Genomic DNA, 19,941 nt, shown 5'->3' with positions numbered 1-19,941 from the left:
CTAGCTTGGCTCATTTGTTAAATAAACGAACATGAACGAGCTTTAACAAACCCAAACCCGAATATCTGAGTGAGAGTCTCGACTCATTTACACTCCTATTAATTTCTAAATAAAACTTGAAAACTTATTTCAGGATTCCAAATGAATATACGTACTCTATAACTATTCATTTCACATGGAAGGAAGAACTTTGGATCGATAAGGGTGTGTAGTTATCCGTTACGTGCTAAATTTTATTCGTGTAATAATGTAAGATTGTTAGCAAGTTAATAAGTTAATGAGTTAATAAGTTATAGTCAGCTTGAAGGGTTCATTGTCTGTGCCGAGTCAAATGGGCAACTACTTCTTTTTGAAACTTCTTCAAAATCCAAATTTCCAACCCCACAAACACATGAATGACTCAACCTTTATTGATTTTTTAATTTCTTTAACTTTGACTAGCAAACCCCACAGCTCTTATACCTCTTCAACCGGTCTCTTATTCCAAGCAACACCAATTACATGATTTACAATCGGGTTATCCACCCACCTTCACTTAATCCTCGTGTATTACACTCTCTTATAAGCTCTTTCTTTTTTCTCTCCGCAATCAAGACGATCGGGTTCTTTTTGAACTGGACTAAATTGAAGTCAATAATAGTTAAAACCAATTGTACTTAACTTATTGGATATAAATTGAACTGGATTTGACTTAATTTGTTAAATATCGGTACGGGCCGCATCCGTCAAAGAGAGAAAGTCTATTTATCAAAAACATAGCAGTTTTCACCTTAAGATCATATAACAATAAGGAAAGTAGTCCATTAGCCTTATTAAGTGATTAACTTTTTCATTAATGTGGAACACTCACATGTGTTGTATTTAGAGCTGTCAAAACAGGTCATCGTGTCGGGTCTGGTTCGAGTCATCTAGGGTCTCGGTCATGATCAGGTTGGGTCATGTCGGGTCACTTTATCACTTGGGTGCAGGTCGGGTTGGTTTTCAGTTGGGTTATGTCGGGTTTTTTTCCCTACAAATCGGGGTCGGGTCGAGTCACGTTCGGGTCGGGTTCAATTTCGGGTTTGGGTCTTATATAGTCGGGTTTGAATCGGTTAATCTCAGGTTTGGGGTCAAGTTCGGATCGGATTTTTTGGATATGTTAAAATTCAGGCCGGATTCACTCTCGGATACGGGTTAAGATCGAGTCAATATATGATTTAGTCATCTTAAAATATTCAAACGTAAAATATTTACTCCACAGGTCAAGTCATAACAAGTTATGTGGTAAAAATCGGGTTAAGGTCATTGTCGTGAATCGAAACGGGTTTGAATCATTATTCAGTCGGGTCACTTCGGTTATCGGTTATCTTTCGGTCGAGTATCGAGACATACAACGTGGGGTTAAAATCATTATCGGTTTTTTCGGGTCGGGTACAGATCGGGTTTCGGGTTACCTGTTTTACCAAAATTTCGGGTCATGGTCGGTTACGGATTCGGTCGGTTCAGGTCGGGTTTTCAGGTCGGTTCAGTTTTTGACAGCTCTAGTTGTATGGGAAGACTTGCTTCAACACTCCCTCATACATGTGAGATTCCTTTTTTTTAGTTCGTCACATGTGATTTTCATGGGTCAGAGACAGAGCGCGTTTCTCACTTTCTCAACACTCCCCCTTACACGTGAGGTCCCTTTTTTTTAGTTCGGTCACATGTAATGTTTCATGGTTAAGAGCACGTTTCTCAATACTCCTCTCACACGTGCCAGTTTTAATATGGCCTACAATATTAACGGTCCAAAGCCGAAGTCGTCGGCCTAACTCTGATACCAATGCATAGTAGATTAGGAGAAAATGACTTACGCTTTTGTATATTACTATTGAAGTATATATATAATACACGGTACACAAACCTACATAAAGCTCCTAAAGCACATTAACAATATGAAACTTTACGTAACACTAGAAATTTTATACATATTATTAATTCCTAATATAATTGACTGAAAAAAAAAATTTAAAAATAAGTTTACAAGAACCTGTCTTCAAAAACTTTATTTTTCTTCGCAACAACTGGTAATCACGAAAAAAAAAGAAATACTCCCTCCATCCCTTAATACTCGCACCGTTTTGACTGGACACGCTTGCCAATTTATTACTTTGACCACAAATATCTCTAACTACATATTATAAAAATTTATAAAAATATTAATATTTTAAAAATATATATTAAGATAAAGCCAACAATATATTATATACTAACATTTGTTTCATATATACTATAAATAAAATAGGGTCAAAGTGAATTATGTGAATAATGCAAATAATTAAAACGGTGCGAGTCTTAAGGGACAGATGGAGTAAGAATTAATTAAATAGAGAAAATCTTTACATAAGAAATTAAGGATCATATTTATTACGAGTTAGATGACCACCCGACATTCCCGACCCTAAAAAAATGGTGTTACGGGACACTTTATTATCTAGTGTTGCTGTGTTATTTTCATCTATTCCAGATAGGTTTAGAAAAAGTATGTCCAAATAAGTTAAATAAGCTTAATTAATTTTGGTTTACCTGTAATTTGTTTTGATAAGCTAAGTCTGAGTAGCTTATTCCAACAATTTGTTATAAATTCAAATAGTTTCTTATAAATAAAATTAATGTGAAAAGAACAAATATTATCAAGTGAAACAACATCATAAATTTCCTTTAATTCGTTTATGTATTTGACTCTTTAAGTTATCCCTTTATTAGAAATAAAATTGAGCATAAAACATTTTTCGCTTGAATGCTCGATAAAAATAGGAAATTGGGTGGGCTAACCCATGGTACTTTACGCCCTAACATGAAAAATTGATATGGCAGAGGCACATATAAAGCACGATGCCATGCGCTATGCTTGAAGCACATTTTTAGAAAAACACGTCGACACAACACACCACTTTGAATTATTAAAATAAATTTAAGCATGTAAGCAAAGGTATAAGTCTTGAGGTGTCCTTTTAAAAATTTGGCACAACATGTCACGTACTCGCGTAGGAGTAACTAGTATCGTTCGTTAATCGGACGTATTCAGACTCATGCACGTAGGATTATGTATAGGCACAGCTCAAAACCATCTTTATCCATGGCTTAGGCCCTGTTCTTTTGGACTTCATTGCAGTTCCATTCATTTTAGTTCAGTTCAGTTCAGTTCAGTTCAACTCCATTCAGTTAAGTTTAGTTCAGTTCAGTTCAATTCAATTCAGTTCAAAAAAACGAATTTATCTTTCGTTGTAATTATTTTTATTATTGATATTGCAATTAAAATTGAAAATTATTACTTTTATATATATATATATATATATATATATATATATATATATATATATATATATATATATATATATTATCATTATTATTACTTAAATATTACTATTATTATATTAATATTATAATGAAATTATTGTTATTAATAAATAATTATAATTATTGTAGTTATTATTTATTATTATGAGTACTGTTATAAATATTAACATTATATTTATTATTTATTATATTTATTATTTATTATTAATTATTAAATATTAATTATTAATTATTTATTAATTATTATTTACTATTCATTCAGTTCCACTCAGTTTAGTTCAGTTCAGCTCCATTTAGTTCAGTTCAGTTCAGTTCAGTTCAGCTCCATTCAATTCAGTACAGTTCAATTCAATTCAAATCAATACAGTTCAATTCAATTCAGTTCAGCTCCATTCAGTTCATCTCAGTTCAATTCAGCTCAGTTCATTTCAGTCAAATAAAATCTAATCAACAGGGCCTTAATCCAAAACGCTTAGAAACCATAAATCGATTAACCCATGCCTTAATCCAAAAACGGTCAGAAACCATAAATCGATTAAAACAAGTCACGTGTTGGTCAACCAAGAAAGATGAGAGTAGTGATGAGACATGAGACTACTCCTAAACAAACAAAGTCAGTCTTCAAAAGTCACCCCACTTCCCCCCACTTTTACATTTCTTACCAAAAAACTCAAACCAACTCCATCTATATCTCCTCCTTCCTCCTCACTTCCCACTCTCTCTCTCTTTCCCCCTTCTTTCTCTCTCCTCCTACCATGGAAACTCAAACTCAAACACTCCTCCCTTCCCCCACCTCCACCTCATGCAGCAGCAGCACCACCAAAACCACCCCAAATGGCGCCCTCCACCCACCCCCAACCACCCCTAAACAACAACACTTCCCTCAAACCCGATCCGAAACCAACCCTTACCCAACCACCTTCGTCCAAGCTGACACTTCCTCCTTCAAACAAGTCGTACAAATGCTCACCGGCGCCTCCGAAACCACCCCAAAATCGACCACCCCTAAATCCACCACCACCACCAACAATTTTAAAACCAGCAACCAAATCCCACCAATCAAAACCCCTAACAAATCCAAACTATACGAGCGTCGTAGCACCACGCTCAAGAGTCTTCGCCTTTGCAGTCCGTCCCATTTTTCTCACCGCAATGCGGCCGATATTCTCTCTCCTTCACTCCTCGATTTCCCGTCGCTAGCACTCTCTCCGGTCACCCCTCTCATCCATGATCCTTTCAATAGATCTCCAATCTCTTCAAATTCTTCACCATCACCGAAAGTCGTCGTTGATAATTTCGCCGAGGAAAAAGCCATTGCGGAAAAGGGCTACTTCCTTCATCCTTCACCCGTTTCAACACCTCGCGATTCGGAGCCCCGATTGTTGCCTCTTTTCCCCGTTTCTTCTCCCCGGGTATCTTCAGGTTCTCATCCTAGTTCTTGATTTTTGTAATTTTTATGGGTTTCGAGCTTTTTTTTTAATTGGGAAAATGGTGGGTGTTACTGTTATGTAGTATATATAATAATATAAAATAGTATCAATTTGGAGTTATAATACTCCTTTTTTTTTAATTACTAATATTTCTATCTCTATCATGTAATGAATGAGCCTAATCTAGCAATTGTAAGAAAGTGAGAGAGAAAAAAATGAAGAAAAGGTTGTTCACAAATTTTATATCCTTTTTGTTTAATTTTTTATTTTTTTTTGTGGTTTGTGTTTTGATTTGTAAATAAGAACGGAATAATTTACTACTGAATCGATTGTCGAAATTAATTTTTGGTACGAGTAAAGAAAATCAGACGGGCAACCGAATCATACTTCCGTTTAGATTACAAGCACTGAACGTTGATGATCATACTCCGTAATAAAATTATTTGAAATGGGAATTCAGAGTTGTACTGTCGAGTTAATAAATTTTACAGTACTTTTAGTTAAATTCTTGAAGTACAATGAGAGCTCATGGTAAATATTTTTACTGCACTGACTGGACATGAATTGTCAGTTAAAGATGGATCTATCAATGCTTTTACTTTTTACAGTATTGCAGTAAAATTAGCAATGTCCTGTTGACGTCCAGCGGTTAAGACTCAGAGTCTGTATTTTCATTGTGTTTCATTTGCGTAAAAACAGTACTCCGTATTTCAGTAAATTTAGATGGAAAAAAAATACAGATATTTGGTTGAAATTAATGAATAATTAAAGGAGAATTAGGGTTGAAGATTAAATGGGTCGAAAAGGAGGGGGGGGTAGCTGTCAAGGGAAGAGTGGAGGGATGGGCAAGGAATCTTGACTGTTTTATGTGTTGATTTCTGACTTTTTTGTGAGTGGAGGAAGTTGCTGAAGTTGAAAATAGTAGCCCTCTTTTAATTATTCTCTTTTCTTTGTTAAAGATATCTTTATTTGACTTGAGTGTTTGCCCAACAGAAAGTGTCAAACCAACCCAATTGGACTTTGATCTATTTAAGCATGGAATTAAGACGGTGTTTTTAAGTGCGTTTTAAAATGTGATTAGCATATATGGTATTTTTGTTTACCGAAAATTTTCCACTAATGGGGTGGAGCATCTATGCTTGTACCCGGGTTTACGTGCACCCGAGTGGGACATAGTTGAGACAGTTGGTGTTAATTTTTCATTTTAGATATATATTCCGGTGTTTGTAAAAATATTCGCCATCCAGAGCCTAGGACTAGGAGTCTAGGAGGGTGTTTCGGATTTTCTATGACAAGTGGTATAGAACTATAGAAGTATACAACATAACAAAGACTCAGAGTTGGGGAAGCTGATACATGTATCCTCAAGTTACAAAATAGTAACATACCTTGGGTTCTCATTAGTTATTTAAATCTAAAATATCGAATGGTATTTGAATGTGCAATTTTAGACCAATCATAACTCAGGGTTTTTTAAACCTAGCTTGAGGGTACATGTAGCCTTTACGCAGAGTTATTAGTCATTAGGCCGCGAATTATGATGCATCAAGTGGGGAAATGGGGGTTGTTTTGAGAGTTCCTTTTTCACTAGCTTAGGTGTCATGATCTTAACATAGGAAGAAATACTCGTAGAGAGGATCCGGATCCTAACACGAAAATAACATGAATCAATTACCTTAAGATAAGTAGCTTATCAAATCTATTCCCATGTACCTATCACCCACCCATGAGTACCTATCCCTTGATAAGCAAACTTCTTTTCACCAAGATGTACTACGTATTCTTTTAGCTTTTCCTTTATAGTGCTGCTTTGGTCCCCTGTAATACTCGTACTCCATATGTATGATGCCTGAAGGCCACTGGCCACATGACCACATCTCTAGCAAGTACTTGTGATATGTTCTAGATTCCCGATCTGTGATAATGGTTGTGACTTGCGAAAAGTACGGCAAAGGTATAACTTTAGCAGGCCATGGCTCGATACGGATGGTTTAAGAGTGTTGTGGCTCTACATTACATTGATGGCAAGTTCATTTGCATGGACATGAGGGTGTTTGGTTATGAGAGACTAATCTTATATGCACGATGTGTGAGAATATAAAAAAAAAGATATTTATATCATGAAACAACATGAGACTTTATGTCTTATGGTCATTCTCCTGCTCAACGATCTATAAATTTTATAAAACCGGTGAAAAGACTATGGCGGCGGCAAGAAACCACGATAAAAAGCGGGTATGAGGTAGTATGCACGGGAGGTTGTGACTCTGTAAATAGATGGCTACTATCAGGGACAAGGCGGTTATAAAAGGGGGTTTGATAGCTGATAGCAAATAACGAGTGTACTCTTTAAGAAATAAGGAGATAATAAAGAGATTACAATTTAAGGGAAAGAGAATTAAGGGATTATAAATTTTTATAATTACGAAGGAGAGAATTTAAGGGTTTAAATTTAAGATGGTTGGACACTATTTTAAATTTGTTGTTGACTTTTGGCTATCAAATTGCAAATGTTTTTCATGTACTAAAATATGAAAAATTTTATTTACTTATTTGCAATATGTCATTAAATAATTAGTTTTGAGAATTATTACAATATAAGTAGTTTTTTTTTCAATTAATTTAGTTACATTGTAAACTTACCAAGGGGAATTATAGTTTATTCGATAGGGGGATACCAAAAGATAAATATCTAAAATGGCCTTAGAAGTTCCCTTATAAAAATAGAGATTTGGTGAAACAAGATATTTTCGAAGTGAATTAGAAGTTTGACCATTTTCAAAAAGCTAATGGGGGTGTTTATTTAGGAGATGTTTGAGAAAAAAAGAGTTTTTTTTTGAAAAATGAATTAGAGGTTTGACCTTTAGAAAAAGCTAACTAGAAGGGTTTGGTTAGGAGAGGTTTGGAAGAGAGTTTTGGGGTGCAAAAGCTAATTTTAAAAAAGCTCAATAGGATTTTTTTTTTGCAATTAGAGGTTTGAGAAAGTGAATAAAGTGATTATTTTGTCCTACTATTGCCTATAGTTACAACCACTACCAAACTTGGTACCCTACATTATTTTTCTCCTAAAAACATTACTCACATTTCCTTATTCATCTCACTCTATTTACTAGACTCGTTTTTTGTTGCAATAAATTTTATATTAGTATTTTGAAACAATTGAAAGATTTTGCAATCATGCTTGTAATATCATTAGTAATATTTTTCTATTTGCAATTAGGGTGAACATTTTAAATTAAGAATATATTTTTTTCAAAAAGTAATTTTATTTATTTATTCGACGTTTATTCAAAAAATAAAGAGAAAATAATTAACACAATAAACTATTTGTAATATTACTAAGAAACAAAGTGTGTCAATATCCTTAAGTAATTTTAGATATTAAAAAACTAACAACTATCAGCTGATTTACCCAAACACTTTTACTCAAGCAACTAATTCAACCGGCTAGTCAAACCAGTTAACCGCTAACACTTAGTCAAACCAACTAACAACTAATAGCTCCAAACCAAACAGGCCTGAGTATGTTTGGTTATGAGAGTTTTGGAAGAAAGTTTTGGGATGAAAAAAAACTAAATTTGAAAAAAGTTCAATGTAGGAGCTTTTTGCATTAGATGTTTGAAGAAATGGGTATAAAGTAATAATTTTGTCCTATTATTGTCTAAAAGTACAACTCTTACCAACTTATTTCATTTAATATCAATGTCGGTCATGGTCTCTTATATAAATATATTAAAAGAGAGGAAATCATGTGATGATGACAAATGTCACTCATTGATTTGACTCTCTTTTAATTAAAATAGTATATGTAACGCCCCGACCTCTAATTACTTAATTAAGCAGCGGAATTTACCTAATTCGGTAGGGAAATTACTGCCGTAACTCCCTCTTGGGAATTACAAGGCAACCATCATAATAATTACTCTAAAACTCCATAATACATAATAATCCTTTTTAATTCCTTAATAAAAGTACGTAACTTAATAAAGTGTCTTACTCAACTATTACAACTTCACATTAACTTAGGTGAACATTGCTATAGTGAAATCCTCGCCACTACTCGTTCCGTGGTCCCCTGCAGTACCTAAAACAGAAAACAAAACGGTGAGCCGAAGACTCAGTAATTAGTTACCCTAACATCGTAACATCATTTCAATTCATTTAGTTTAATAAACAGGGAGAATAAAATATAGTAAAATGTTTACTAAAACATTACTTCAGAAACATAATTTCAGAAACATTATTTCAGGAACATCATTTCTTTAACCTTTTCCCTTTTTAACATACTGATCGTCAGGACTTTATAGGACAACATGGTAGGACGCCTCCTACGAACAGGGGAAGCCAGTGCTTCATAACAGGGGGAGTCTGGGCTCCATAACAGGGGAAGCCAGTGCTTCATATCAGGGGGAACCTTGGTTCCATATCAGGGGAAGCCAGTGTTTCTTATCAGGGGGAACCTTGGTTCCATATCAGGGGAAGTCAGTGCTTCATATCAGGGGAACTTGACCAGTTCTTACACTTTTATTTCTCATGTTTACATTTCTTTTACTGGAACATTAACCAGGAAAATCTCATTCATTCAGGGTGGTTCAATAAACCATTAAATCTCGTTATTTCATAAAATCATTTCTTTCAGGAATAATAATTCGTTAAATCAATACTTTGCATAAAACTGCATTATCATAAAATATTTCATCAAATCATACTTGTAATCCCGCAAATCATAAAACATCATTATAAAACATCAATCATTCATAACATTATTCGTACATAAATTCATTTAGAAGGGTTTGCGGGTACTAGCAATAACCGTTACCTCAATTCCACGATTTGCTAAGCCTTTTCGTTGGTTCGTTCTTCCTGAGCTCCGAGTCCGAATTCTTTCAAAATATTGAATTATTGAATTAGTTATTAAAACGATTATAAAATCAATATTTTTATAAATATTTTTAATTTATAAATTCATAAAACAATTTACCTAAAGTATTTATTAAATTCCATTAAATCATTACAATAATATTTTTATAAATCAACACATGAAATATTTATAAAATCTTAAATCAAAGTAGTTTCTAAATCATTGATTTAAAATATAAAAATGTTAAAGTAAGTAACAATTTATTTAGGGCTTAAATTGATTGGAAAAACTTACTTAGAGGTGTTTGGGCCTAAGAGTTTTGGGCTTAGCTTGAGCAACAAAAAGGAACGTTCCAATACTGGAACTCGTCCTTATCTTTTCTTTTTTTGAAGCTGGGCATGAAGAACAGGGGAAGCAGGGGAGGGGGGCTCGAAATAGAGGGAAAGAGAGGAGGGAGAGAAAAGGTGGCGTTGGGCTCGGGTTCTAGACGGTGCGGCAGCACCGAAACCGCTCCTAGGAGGCGGCGGAGGTGGGGTGGTTCCGCGGCGGCGGAACAACAAGGGGAGGGGAAAAGGGAGGTCGAAGAGAGGAGGGGAAGGCAGAGGAGTTTGAGGGTTGTTTGGGCGGTCTTGGCGCCGGCAGCAGAAGCTCGTCGGGGATTGGGTTTTTAAGGTGGTGAGGTGGTCGGAGTGTGGTGGTTGAGGTCACTGTGTGGTGCGGAAGAGTGACGAAAAGGGGGTGGGGATGGGCGGCACTGCGGGCCGGTTTTGGGTCGAAGGAAAAGGGACGAATTTGCGGTGGTGGAAGGTGGTCGTGGCGGTGTTAAGCAGCAGTGGCAGTGGTGATATGGAGGTGGGCAATGGTAGACAATGGTGGTGGTAGACAGTGGTGGTGGTAGATGGTGGTTGACTGTGGTGGTTGGAATCAAAGAAAACAAAGGAGTTGATTTTCTGTTTTTTGGTAACTGATTTTTGGTTGAGAAAAGTGGAACAAATATGGTTGATTATAGTGAAAAGTAGAGTGAAGAAGAAGAGTGGAGAACTTGGAGGCCAAGGCATGAACATAGACTGATTTAAAGGAAGGGAAGAATGAAGAAATTGTTTCCTACTCCATAGTCCATACGTGAAGAACAAGCAGGAAGTGAAGAAAGATGCCAATTTTGTTAGGTTATGATACATATGACAGTTCATAAATCATGCGGAAAAACCATAAAGCCAGGAAAGCATATTATTTACACATAATCATTTAGCATAGTATAGATGCATACATGTTGTAGCGTGCCTTCCCTAGCTGCGCCCGAACCGAACAAGAACAAGTCTTTATGACTCCAAATGTCGTCCCTCCGTAGATAGTCCACAGTACGTCCGGATCCGCCTAAAGTTAGACCAACTAGAATCGCCCTTAAGGTTACTAGGAATTTCGGCTATGTGTTTGCAAGTGTATGGCTGATTTTTCTTTCAAAAACTTACCCTTTGAATACTTCAATCGTACCTACAAATAATGACCCTAGGCCCTTATCTATAGAGGTATGGAAAAGGAACTGGAATCCTATTAGGATACTAATTAGTTAAACTAGAATCCTAGTAGGACTCTAACTAATTAATTTTATCCTTTTAGGATTAGGAATTTAATCATCAAACAAATCCTATACAATTTAGGTTTCGTATGTGAACACAAACTCTACACGAGCATGACCCACGAGCGTGCAGGCCATGCCCGCGCACAGCCCACACGGCCGCTCGGCCAACGCGAGCCGCAAGCCCACGCGAGTAGCAGCACAGCACGCAGCCCATTGCTGCGCGCGTTGCGCGCGCTGCCATGGCCTGGCCTTGCGCTGGGCCTGGCGTGGCCTTGGCTGTTCGTGTGGCGCGCTTGGCTTGCTGGGCGATGGCCTGGCTTCGTGCTGGGCCCTCGTCCGGCAGGCCTCGTCCGATGCTTATTCGTACGATACGCTTCCGATTAAATTCCCGGTTCCGGAATTTATTTCCGATATGAACAATATTTAATATTTCCGATTCCGGAATTAATTTCCGTTTCGAACGAATATTTAATATTTCCGTTTCCGGAATTATTTTCCGATTTCGATAATATTTCCGATTCTGACAATATTTCCGTTTCCGGCAATATTTCTGATTCCAGCAATATTTCCATTTCCGATAATATTTTCCGATACGTACCACGTTTCCGTTTCCGGCAACATCTACGACTTGGATAATATTTATATTTCTGATACGATCCATATTTCCGTTTCCGGCAATATCATCGTTTCCGGAGTATTCATTTCTTGCTTGTGACGATCTCAGCTCCCACTGAAACCAAGATCCGTCGATTCCGAATATCCATAGATAGAGTATTTAATGCCATTAAATACTTGATCCGTTTACGTACTATTTGTGTGACCCTACGGGTTCAGTCAAGAGTAAGCTGTGGATTAATATCATTAATTCCACTTGAACTGAAGCGGCCTCTAGCTAGGCATTCAGCTCACTTGATCTCCCTGAATTATTAACTTGTTAATTAATACTGAACCGCACTTATTAGACTTAACATAGAATGCATACTTGGACCAAGGGCATTATTTCCTTCAGTCTCCCACTTGTCCTTAGGGACAAGTGTGCATTTCCTAATTCCTTTGTCGCTCGATGCTTGCTCTTGAACATAAGGTAAGAGTTGTCATCCTTATTATGTCCACAGGTGTTTCTCGGTTTCAGAGTTCAACTGATCAAATAAACAGATAATCATAGCCTATGATTCATTCGAGCACGGCCATGCATTTCACAGTTTCTAGCTCTCCGAGTGGCCTTGTACAACTTTTAAGCATCTCATCCCGATTTATGGGAGGACAATCCCAATCTTGCGATCTTGAGATTAGACTTCGTTTGATAGGTGATTACCTGAGCGTTGCCTTTATAACCTCCTTTTACGGTGCGACGGTTGGTCAACGTCAAAGCAACCAGTTCTCAAACAAGTAATTTCAAATCACTCAGGTATTGAGGATTTAGTGTCTAATAATTTTAATGAAATTTACTTATGACAGATTTTCATCTCTTACAGTAAAGTTTCATAGGTCTTGTCCGATACTAGTCTTCCCAAAGTAAGTATCTATGCAAATGATTATGACATTGCCATGTCCACATAGTTCAAGAAACAGAACTACTAGTCATCTTGCATTCTAATCGTCTAACGTTTTCTATGCGTCCAATTTTATAGAAAACTCCGACTAGGGACCATTTTCAACCTTTGACATTCAAGTTCACTTGATAGACATTTCTTAGTCACAGGACTGGTCCTGACAGTCTATCTTGAATATATCGTCAAATTGAAGGGACTCATCATTTAATAAACCACAAATTAAATGGACAAATGAATTCTCTTCATTTATTGTGAATGATTAACCAATAATGTTTTACAAAGATTTAAACTCTAAAACTTTAAAACATTAAACAAGGATATCAAAGCCATTCTCCAATATGCTTGATTCCCATAGCTGCAGTGTGCGAGTTGTGCTTTCCCTGCGGCAGAGGTTTAGTCAATGGATCTGATATGTTGTCATCAGTTCCAATCTTGTTTATCTCGACTTCTTTTCTTTCAACGAACTCTCGTAGAAGGTGAAATCTACGAAGTACATGCTTGACTCTCTGGTGGTGTCTAGGCTCCTTTTCTTGTGCAATAGCTCCGTTATTATCACAATACAGGGCTATTGGTCCTTTAATGGAGGGGACTACACCAAGTTCACCTATGAACTTCCTTAGCCATATAGCTTCCTTTGCTGCTTCATGTGCAGCAATGTACTCCGCTTCAGTTGTAGAATCCGCAATGGTGCTTTGCTTAGCACTTTTCCAGCTTACTGCACCTCCATTGAGGCAGAAGACAAACCCAGACTGTGATCTGAAATCATCTTTGTCGGTTTGGAAACTTGCGTCCGTATAGCCTTTAACAATTAATTCATCATCTCCACCATTGACCAGGAAGTCATCTTTGTGCCTTTTCAGGTACTTCAGAATATTCTTGGCAGCAGTCCAATGCGCCTCTCCTGGATCTGACTGGTATCTGCTCGTAGCACTGAGTGCGTACGCAACATCCGGGCGTGTACATATCATAGCATACATTATTGAACCAATCAATGATGCATATGGAATCCCATTCATTCGTCTACGCTCATCAAGTGTTTTTGGGCACTGAGTCTTGCTTAGAGTTATTCCATGAGACATGGGTAGGTAGCCTCGCTTGGAGTCTGCCATCTTGAACCTATCAAGCACCTTATTGATATAAGTGCTTTGACTAAGTCCAATCATCCTTTTAGATCTATCTCTGTAAATCTTGATGCCCAATATGTACTGTGCTTCTCCTAGATCCTTCATCGAAAAACATTTCCCAAGCCAAATCTTGACAGAGTTCAACATAGGAATGTCATTTTCGATAAGTAATATGTCGTCGACATATAATACTAGGAAAGCAATTTTGCTCCCACTGACCTTCTTGTATACACAAGATTCGTCTGCGTTTTTGATGAAACCAAAGTCACTAACTACTTCATCAAAACGTATATTCCAGCTCCTGGATGCCTGCTTCAATCCGTAGATTGATTTTTTAGCTTGCATACCTTTTAGCATTCTTTGGATCCTCAAAACCTTCAGGCTGTGTCATAAACACAGTTTCTGTTAAAACGCCGTTTAAGAAAGCAGTTTTGACATCCATCTGCCATATTTCGTAATCGTAATATGCAGCGATTGCTAACATTATCCGAATAGACTTCAGCATTGCAACTGGTAAAAAGGTTTCATCGTAATCCACGCCGTGGACTTGCCTGTAACCTTTTGCAACCAATCTAGCTTTGAAAACTTCAAGTTTCCCATCCTTGTCCTTTTTCAGTTTGAAAACCCATTTGCTTCCAATGGCTTGGTAGCCATCCGGCAAATCGACAGAATCCCATACTTGGTTTTCAGACATGGAGTCTAATTCAGATTGCATGGCTTCTTGCCATTGCTTGGAGCTAGGGCTCGTCATAGCTTGTTTGTAAGTCGCAGGTTCATCACTTTCAAGTAATAGAACGTCATAGCTCTCGTTCGTCAAAATACCTAAGTACCTTTCCGGTTGAGATCTATATCTTTGCGATCTACGCGGGGTAACATTTCTAGATTGACCATGATTCTCACCAGATTCTTCTAAAGATCTCTGAGTTTCATCCTAAATGTCATCTTGAGCATTCTTTAGAGTTTGTTGTTCGACTCGAATTTCTTCGAGGTCTACTTTTCTCCCACTTGTCATTTTGGAAATGTGATCTTTCTCCAAAAAGACACCATCTCGAGCAACAAACACCTTGTTCTCAGATGTATTGTAGAAGTAATACCCCTTTGTTTCCTTTGGATAGCCCACAAGGATACATTTGTCAGATTTTGGATGAAGTTTGTCTGAAATTAATCGTTTGACGTATACTTCACATCCCCAAATCTTAAGAAAAGACACTTTTGGAGGCTTTCCAAACCATAACTCATATGGAGTCTTTTTGACAGCTTTAGACGGAGCTCTATTTATAGTGAGTGCAGCTGTATTTAGTGCATGTCCCCAAAATTCTAATGGAAGTTCGGCCTGACCCATCATTGACCTGACCATGTCTAGCAAGGTTCTGTTCCTCCGTTCTGACACACCGTTCCATTGTGGTGTTCCAGAAGGAGTCAATTCTGATAGAATTCCACATTCTTTCAGATGGTCATCAAATTCATAGCTCAGATATTCACCGCCTCTATCAGACCGCAGTGCCTTGATCTTCTTGCCTAATTGATTCTCTACTTCACTCTGAAATTCCTTGAATTTGTCAAAGGATTCAGACTTATGCTTCATTAGGTAGACATAACCATATCTACTGAAGTCATCAGTGAAAGTGATAAAGTAGCTGAAACCACCTCTAGCATTTGTACTCATTGGTCCACATACATCTGTATGGATTAAACCCAATAGTTCAGTTGCTCTTTCTCCAACTTTAGAGAAAGGTTGCTTTGTCATTTTGCCAAGTAAACATGATTCGCATTTATCATAATCCTCTAAGTCAAATGGTTCAAGAATTCCTTCCTTTTGAAGTCTTTCTAAGCGTTTCAAGTTTATATGGCCTAATCGACAATGCCACAGATAGGTGAGATCTGAATCATCCTTTTTGGCCTTTTTGGTATTTATGTTATAAACTTGTTTGTCGTGATCTAATAAATAAAGTCCATTGACTAATCTAGCAGATCCATAAAACATCTCTTTAAAATAAAACGAACAACTATTGTCTTTTATTAAAAAGGAAAATCCCTTAGCATCTAAGCAAGAAACTGAAATGATGTTTTTAGTAAGACTTGGAACATGGAAAAATTCTTCCAGTTCCAAAACTAGCCCGGAGGGCAACGACAAATAATAAGTTCCTACAGCTAATGCAGCAATCCGTGCTCCATTTCCCACTCGTAGGTCGACTTTTCCCTTGCTTAACTTTCTACTTCTTCTTAGTCCCTGTGGATTGGAACATAAGTGTGAGCCACAACCTGTATCTAATACCCAAGAAGTTGAATTAGCAAGTATACAGTCTATAACGAAAATACCTGAAGATGGAACGACTGTTCCGTTATTCTAATCTTCCTTTAGCTTCAAGCAATCTCTCTTCCAATGCCCCTTTTTCTTGCAGTAGAAGCATTCAGATTCAGAAGTGGGTTGACTGACCTTCCTCTTTACAGATTTGGCGCCAGTTTGCTTAGTTGGGCTGGCCTTGTTGCCACCTTTCTTAGCATTCCTCTTCTTTCCAGATTTCTTGAACTTGCCCCCACGCACCATAAGCACATCTTGCTTATCACCTTTGAGCGTCTTTTCAGCGGTTTTCAGCATACCGTGAAGCTTAGTGAGCGTTTTGTCCAGACTATTCATACTGTAGTTCAGTTTAAACTGATCATACCCGTTATGAAGAGAATGGAGGATGGTGTCTACAGCCATTTCTTGAGAGAATTGCTGATCCAGCCGACTCATATTCTCAATGAGTCCAATCATTTTGAGAACATGTGGACTTACGGGCTCGCCTTTCTTAAGCTTGGTCTCAAGAATTTGCCTATGAGTCTCGAATCTTTCGACTCGAGCCAGATCTTGGAACATGTTCTTCAACTCACTGATAATTGTGAAAGCATCTGAGTTGATGAACGTTTTCTGCAGATCTGCACTCATGGTGGCGAGCATTAGACATTTCACATCCTTGTTGGCATCAATCCAACGATTGAGGGCTGCCTGAGTGACCCCGTCGCCTGCGGCTTCGGGCATCGCCTCTTCCAGGACATACTCCTTTTCTTCCTGCATAAGAACTATTTGCAAGTTCCTTTGCCAGTCAAAGAAGTTTTTCCCGCTCAACTTCTCCTTTTCGAGAATTGATCGAATGTTGAATGAATTGTTGTTTGCCATAGTTAAAACTACAATTGAAAAGAATAAACAAATAAATAACCATTCACAGTTTCTCTTAATAAACTTTAAATTCTAGCAGACATGCATAATTCAATGTTCATTAAGCATTTTATTCTTGTTAGTGTTCCGGCAGGTGTGAATAAAATGATTCCAAGATCCTAAAATCATTGAAGAACTAAGCACAGTTTATCGACTTAATCCTAAAACATCTTAGGTAAGCAAAAGCCTTTTGCTAATAGTCTAGAAACTATTATTGGTTGATAGGTACGTCTAAGAACTTATTAGGTAAACCTATCGATTTTGCCACGACATAAAAGGACTCCTTACTTATATCGTTGAGTTTCACCAAAACTATCATGTACTCACAATTATTTGTGTACCTTGCCCCTTTAGGACCAATAAGTAATACCTCGCTGAGCGAAAACTATTACTAGATTGATGTAAAGGATATCCAAGCAAGTGTATATTTTGGCATGGCACCTTTTAACTCAATTTTTAAGTTTGGAACTTAAGGCTCTTACTATGTTGGTTAGATTTTAAGTGAACTAAAATCCTTAATCATGCAACATAATCAAGCTTTGATCTCATGCATTTTAAGACATATAGCAATAAATAACTTAAAACATGCATAAGATAAATGTGATCTAGTATGGCCCGACTTCATCTTGAAGCTTTAACTTCAAAGTCCTTCTTGAAAATCTCCGTGGGAGGCACCCTATTCTTCAAATAGAATAAGCTATAATTAAAACTAATTACAACTATTTGATGGTACGCAGACCATATTTGAATTGAAAAACAACTTTGGCTTTAGACCAATTACATTCAAATTAATGGTACGCAGACCATATTTTCTATCCTATTTGGGCCATACTAGTCACTTCATAACCTGCAAAACAGTACATATACAATATATACCATTCACCCATTCATTATCATGAATGGCCCACATAGCTGGTTAGTAAAACACATTATGCATCACATAAACATTTGCAGCAATTAATCAAGGGCACCAATAATCTACACATTATTCAGTCCTTATTAATTCTAATCAAGTTGTTTTCACCTTAAGGATTTGTAGACCTAATCAAGAGTATATGACTAAAAGGGCTCCCACTTAAACCAATAAATTCATATGCTTTACTAATTTTAAACATAAAAATGTATTTCTAGTCTAACCGGAAACATACAAATTTAATTAAAATTTAAAGCTCATATAAATTTATAATTGAATCCAAAAATTTAATTTAATTTCAGTCATATTTAAATTAGTTCATGATTTTAATTTTAGTAAAATAATTAGAATAAATAAAATTTATTATAATTACAATATTCAAAATTAAAATCCAAGAAAATAATTTAAATTATTAATTTTAAAATTAATTAAAATTACGTAAACTGAAAATTTCAAATTAAAATTTCAAAACGATCTAATCGCAAGACAACAACCCCACGCAACGCACGCCCATGGGCCACACGCACACAGCCATCGCTGGCCATGTGCGCGCAGCCCTTGCGCTGCGTCGCATCGCTGCTGCTCCCCATCGCAAGGCGCGCGCCAGCCCTCGTCGCAACAAGCATGCTGCTGACCATCGCTGGGCGCAGCGCTCGTCGCACGTCGCAACGAGCACGCTGCTCTCCATCGCTGGGCGCAGCGCTCGTCGTACGTCGCAACAAGCACGCTGCACGCCATCGCTGGGCGCAGCGCTCGTCGCACGCACACTTGCGCTCGCTGCGCGCGAGGCTCCGCACGCTTGCGCGAGGCAGTGCGCGCTGTGGCGCAGCACGCTTGCTGCCCACATGCGACTGCTCGTGCCTTGCTCTCGCCCTTGCCCATGCGCCCATTGCTCACAGCCCACGACACAAGGCAGGGCTGCTGCCTTGTGCTCGTGCACCATGCCCTTGCTCGCTGCATTCGTACCGCATGGGCGACGAGCTCCCTTGCTAGTGGTCGCATGCCCGCACTATACAACACCCCTTAAGGGTAACACGTAGCTTCCATTGCTTTGTGCCTGCAAGTTATATGAGCGAATCGCATAAAAAATTTAGAATTTATTTTCAAAATTAATGACAAATTAATAAATAATATTAATTTCATAATTTTAGGGCGAAAAATCGAAAATTTATTATTTAATTGATTTCCGATTAACATGGATTCAAGTCTAGGTCATAAAAATTTAAAATTTAACATAAATTTACAATTTTTATGGTGGTTTTTAATCATAGGTATCTAATTAAATTATAACTAATTATGAAAATCAAATTAATTCTAAATTATTCCAATTTTCAACAAATTAATCATAATTACAAATTAGATTGCATAATTAACAAGGCTAGGCATTCAAACTTGTTAAACATATACAGTAGGTCAATCAAAAATTCAAGATTTATCAACATGAATCGCAAATATTTAATTTAACATCTTAAATTTACGAAATTTTGCATTCGAAAAACTAAAACCTCCGAAAAGTCATAGTTAGGCTTCGAATTTGAGAATTCTGGGTTCGGCCGAAAAATACTGTTTTTGTCAAAATTTTAGAATGCCTTTTACATGCGGAATTGACACACAAATCACTCAATTTGGATGAGTAACGAAGAAACTGCCGAAAAACTGCGTACGTATAATTAAATAAATGCAATTTGCAATTAATTAACAATTACGAAAATTAATCACCCCTTTTAATTCTTGCAAATTTGTAATATTTAACCATGTTTATGCAATTTAGATTATGAAAATAATAAGAGGCTCGTGATACCACTGTTAGGTTATGATACATATGACAGTTCATAAATCATGCGGAAAAACCATAAAGCCAGGAAAGCATATTATTTACACATAATCATTTAGCATAGTATAGATGCATACATGTTGTAGCGTGCCTTCCCTAGCTGCGCCTGAACCGAACAAGAACAAGTCTT

At 37.2% G+C, this 19,941-nt stretch overlaps 1 protein-coding gene across 1 annotated transcript; it reads left to right on the top strand.

Moving 5' to 3' along the window:
- Positions 1-4,002: 4,002 nt before the first annotated feature.
- Positions 4,003-4,993, top strand: LOC110800970 (VQ motif-containing protein 4). Its single transcript, XM_022006283.2, has one exon. The coding sequence runs from the start codon at positions 4,074-4,076 to the stop codon at positions 4,758-4,760; it is 687 nt and encodes a 228-aa protein (XP_021861975.2). The 5' UTR covers positions 4,003-4,073; the 3' UTR covers positions 4,761-4,993.
- Positions 4,994-19,941: the final 14,948 nt, after the last annotated feature.

This window comes from Spinacia oleracea, chromosome 6 (assembly GCF_020520425.1).
Source record: "Spinacia oleracea cultivar Varoflay chromosome 6, BTI_SOV_V1, whole genome shotgun sequence".
Classification (NCBI taxonomy): Eukaryota; Viridiplantae; Streptophyta; class Magnoliopsida; order Caryophyllales; family Amaranthaceae; genus Spinacia; species Spinacia oleracea.
Note: the sequence above shows the minus strand (reverse complement) of the source record. Positions and strands in the feature narration are given on the sequence as shown.

Excerpts from the sequence above, each read along its gene's own strand:
- LOC110800970 (XM_022006283.2), top strand. The coding sequence starts at position 4,074 with ATGGAAACTCAAACTCAAACACTCCTCCCTTCCCCCACCTCCACCTCA.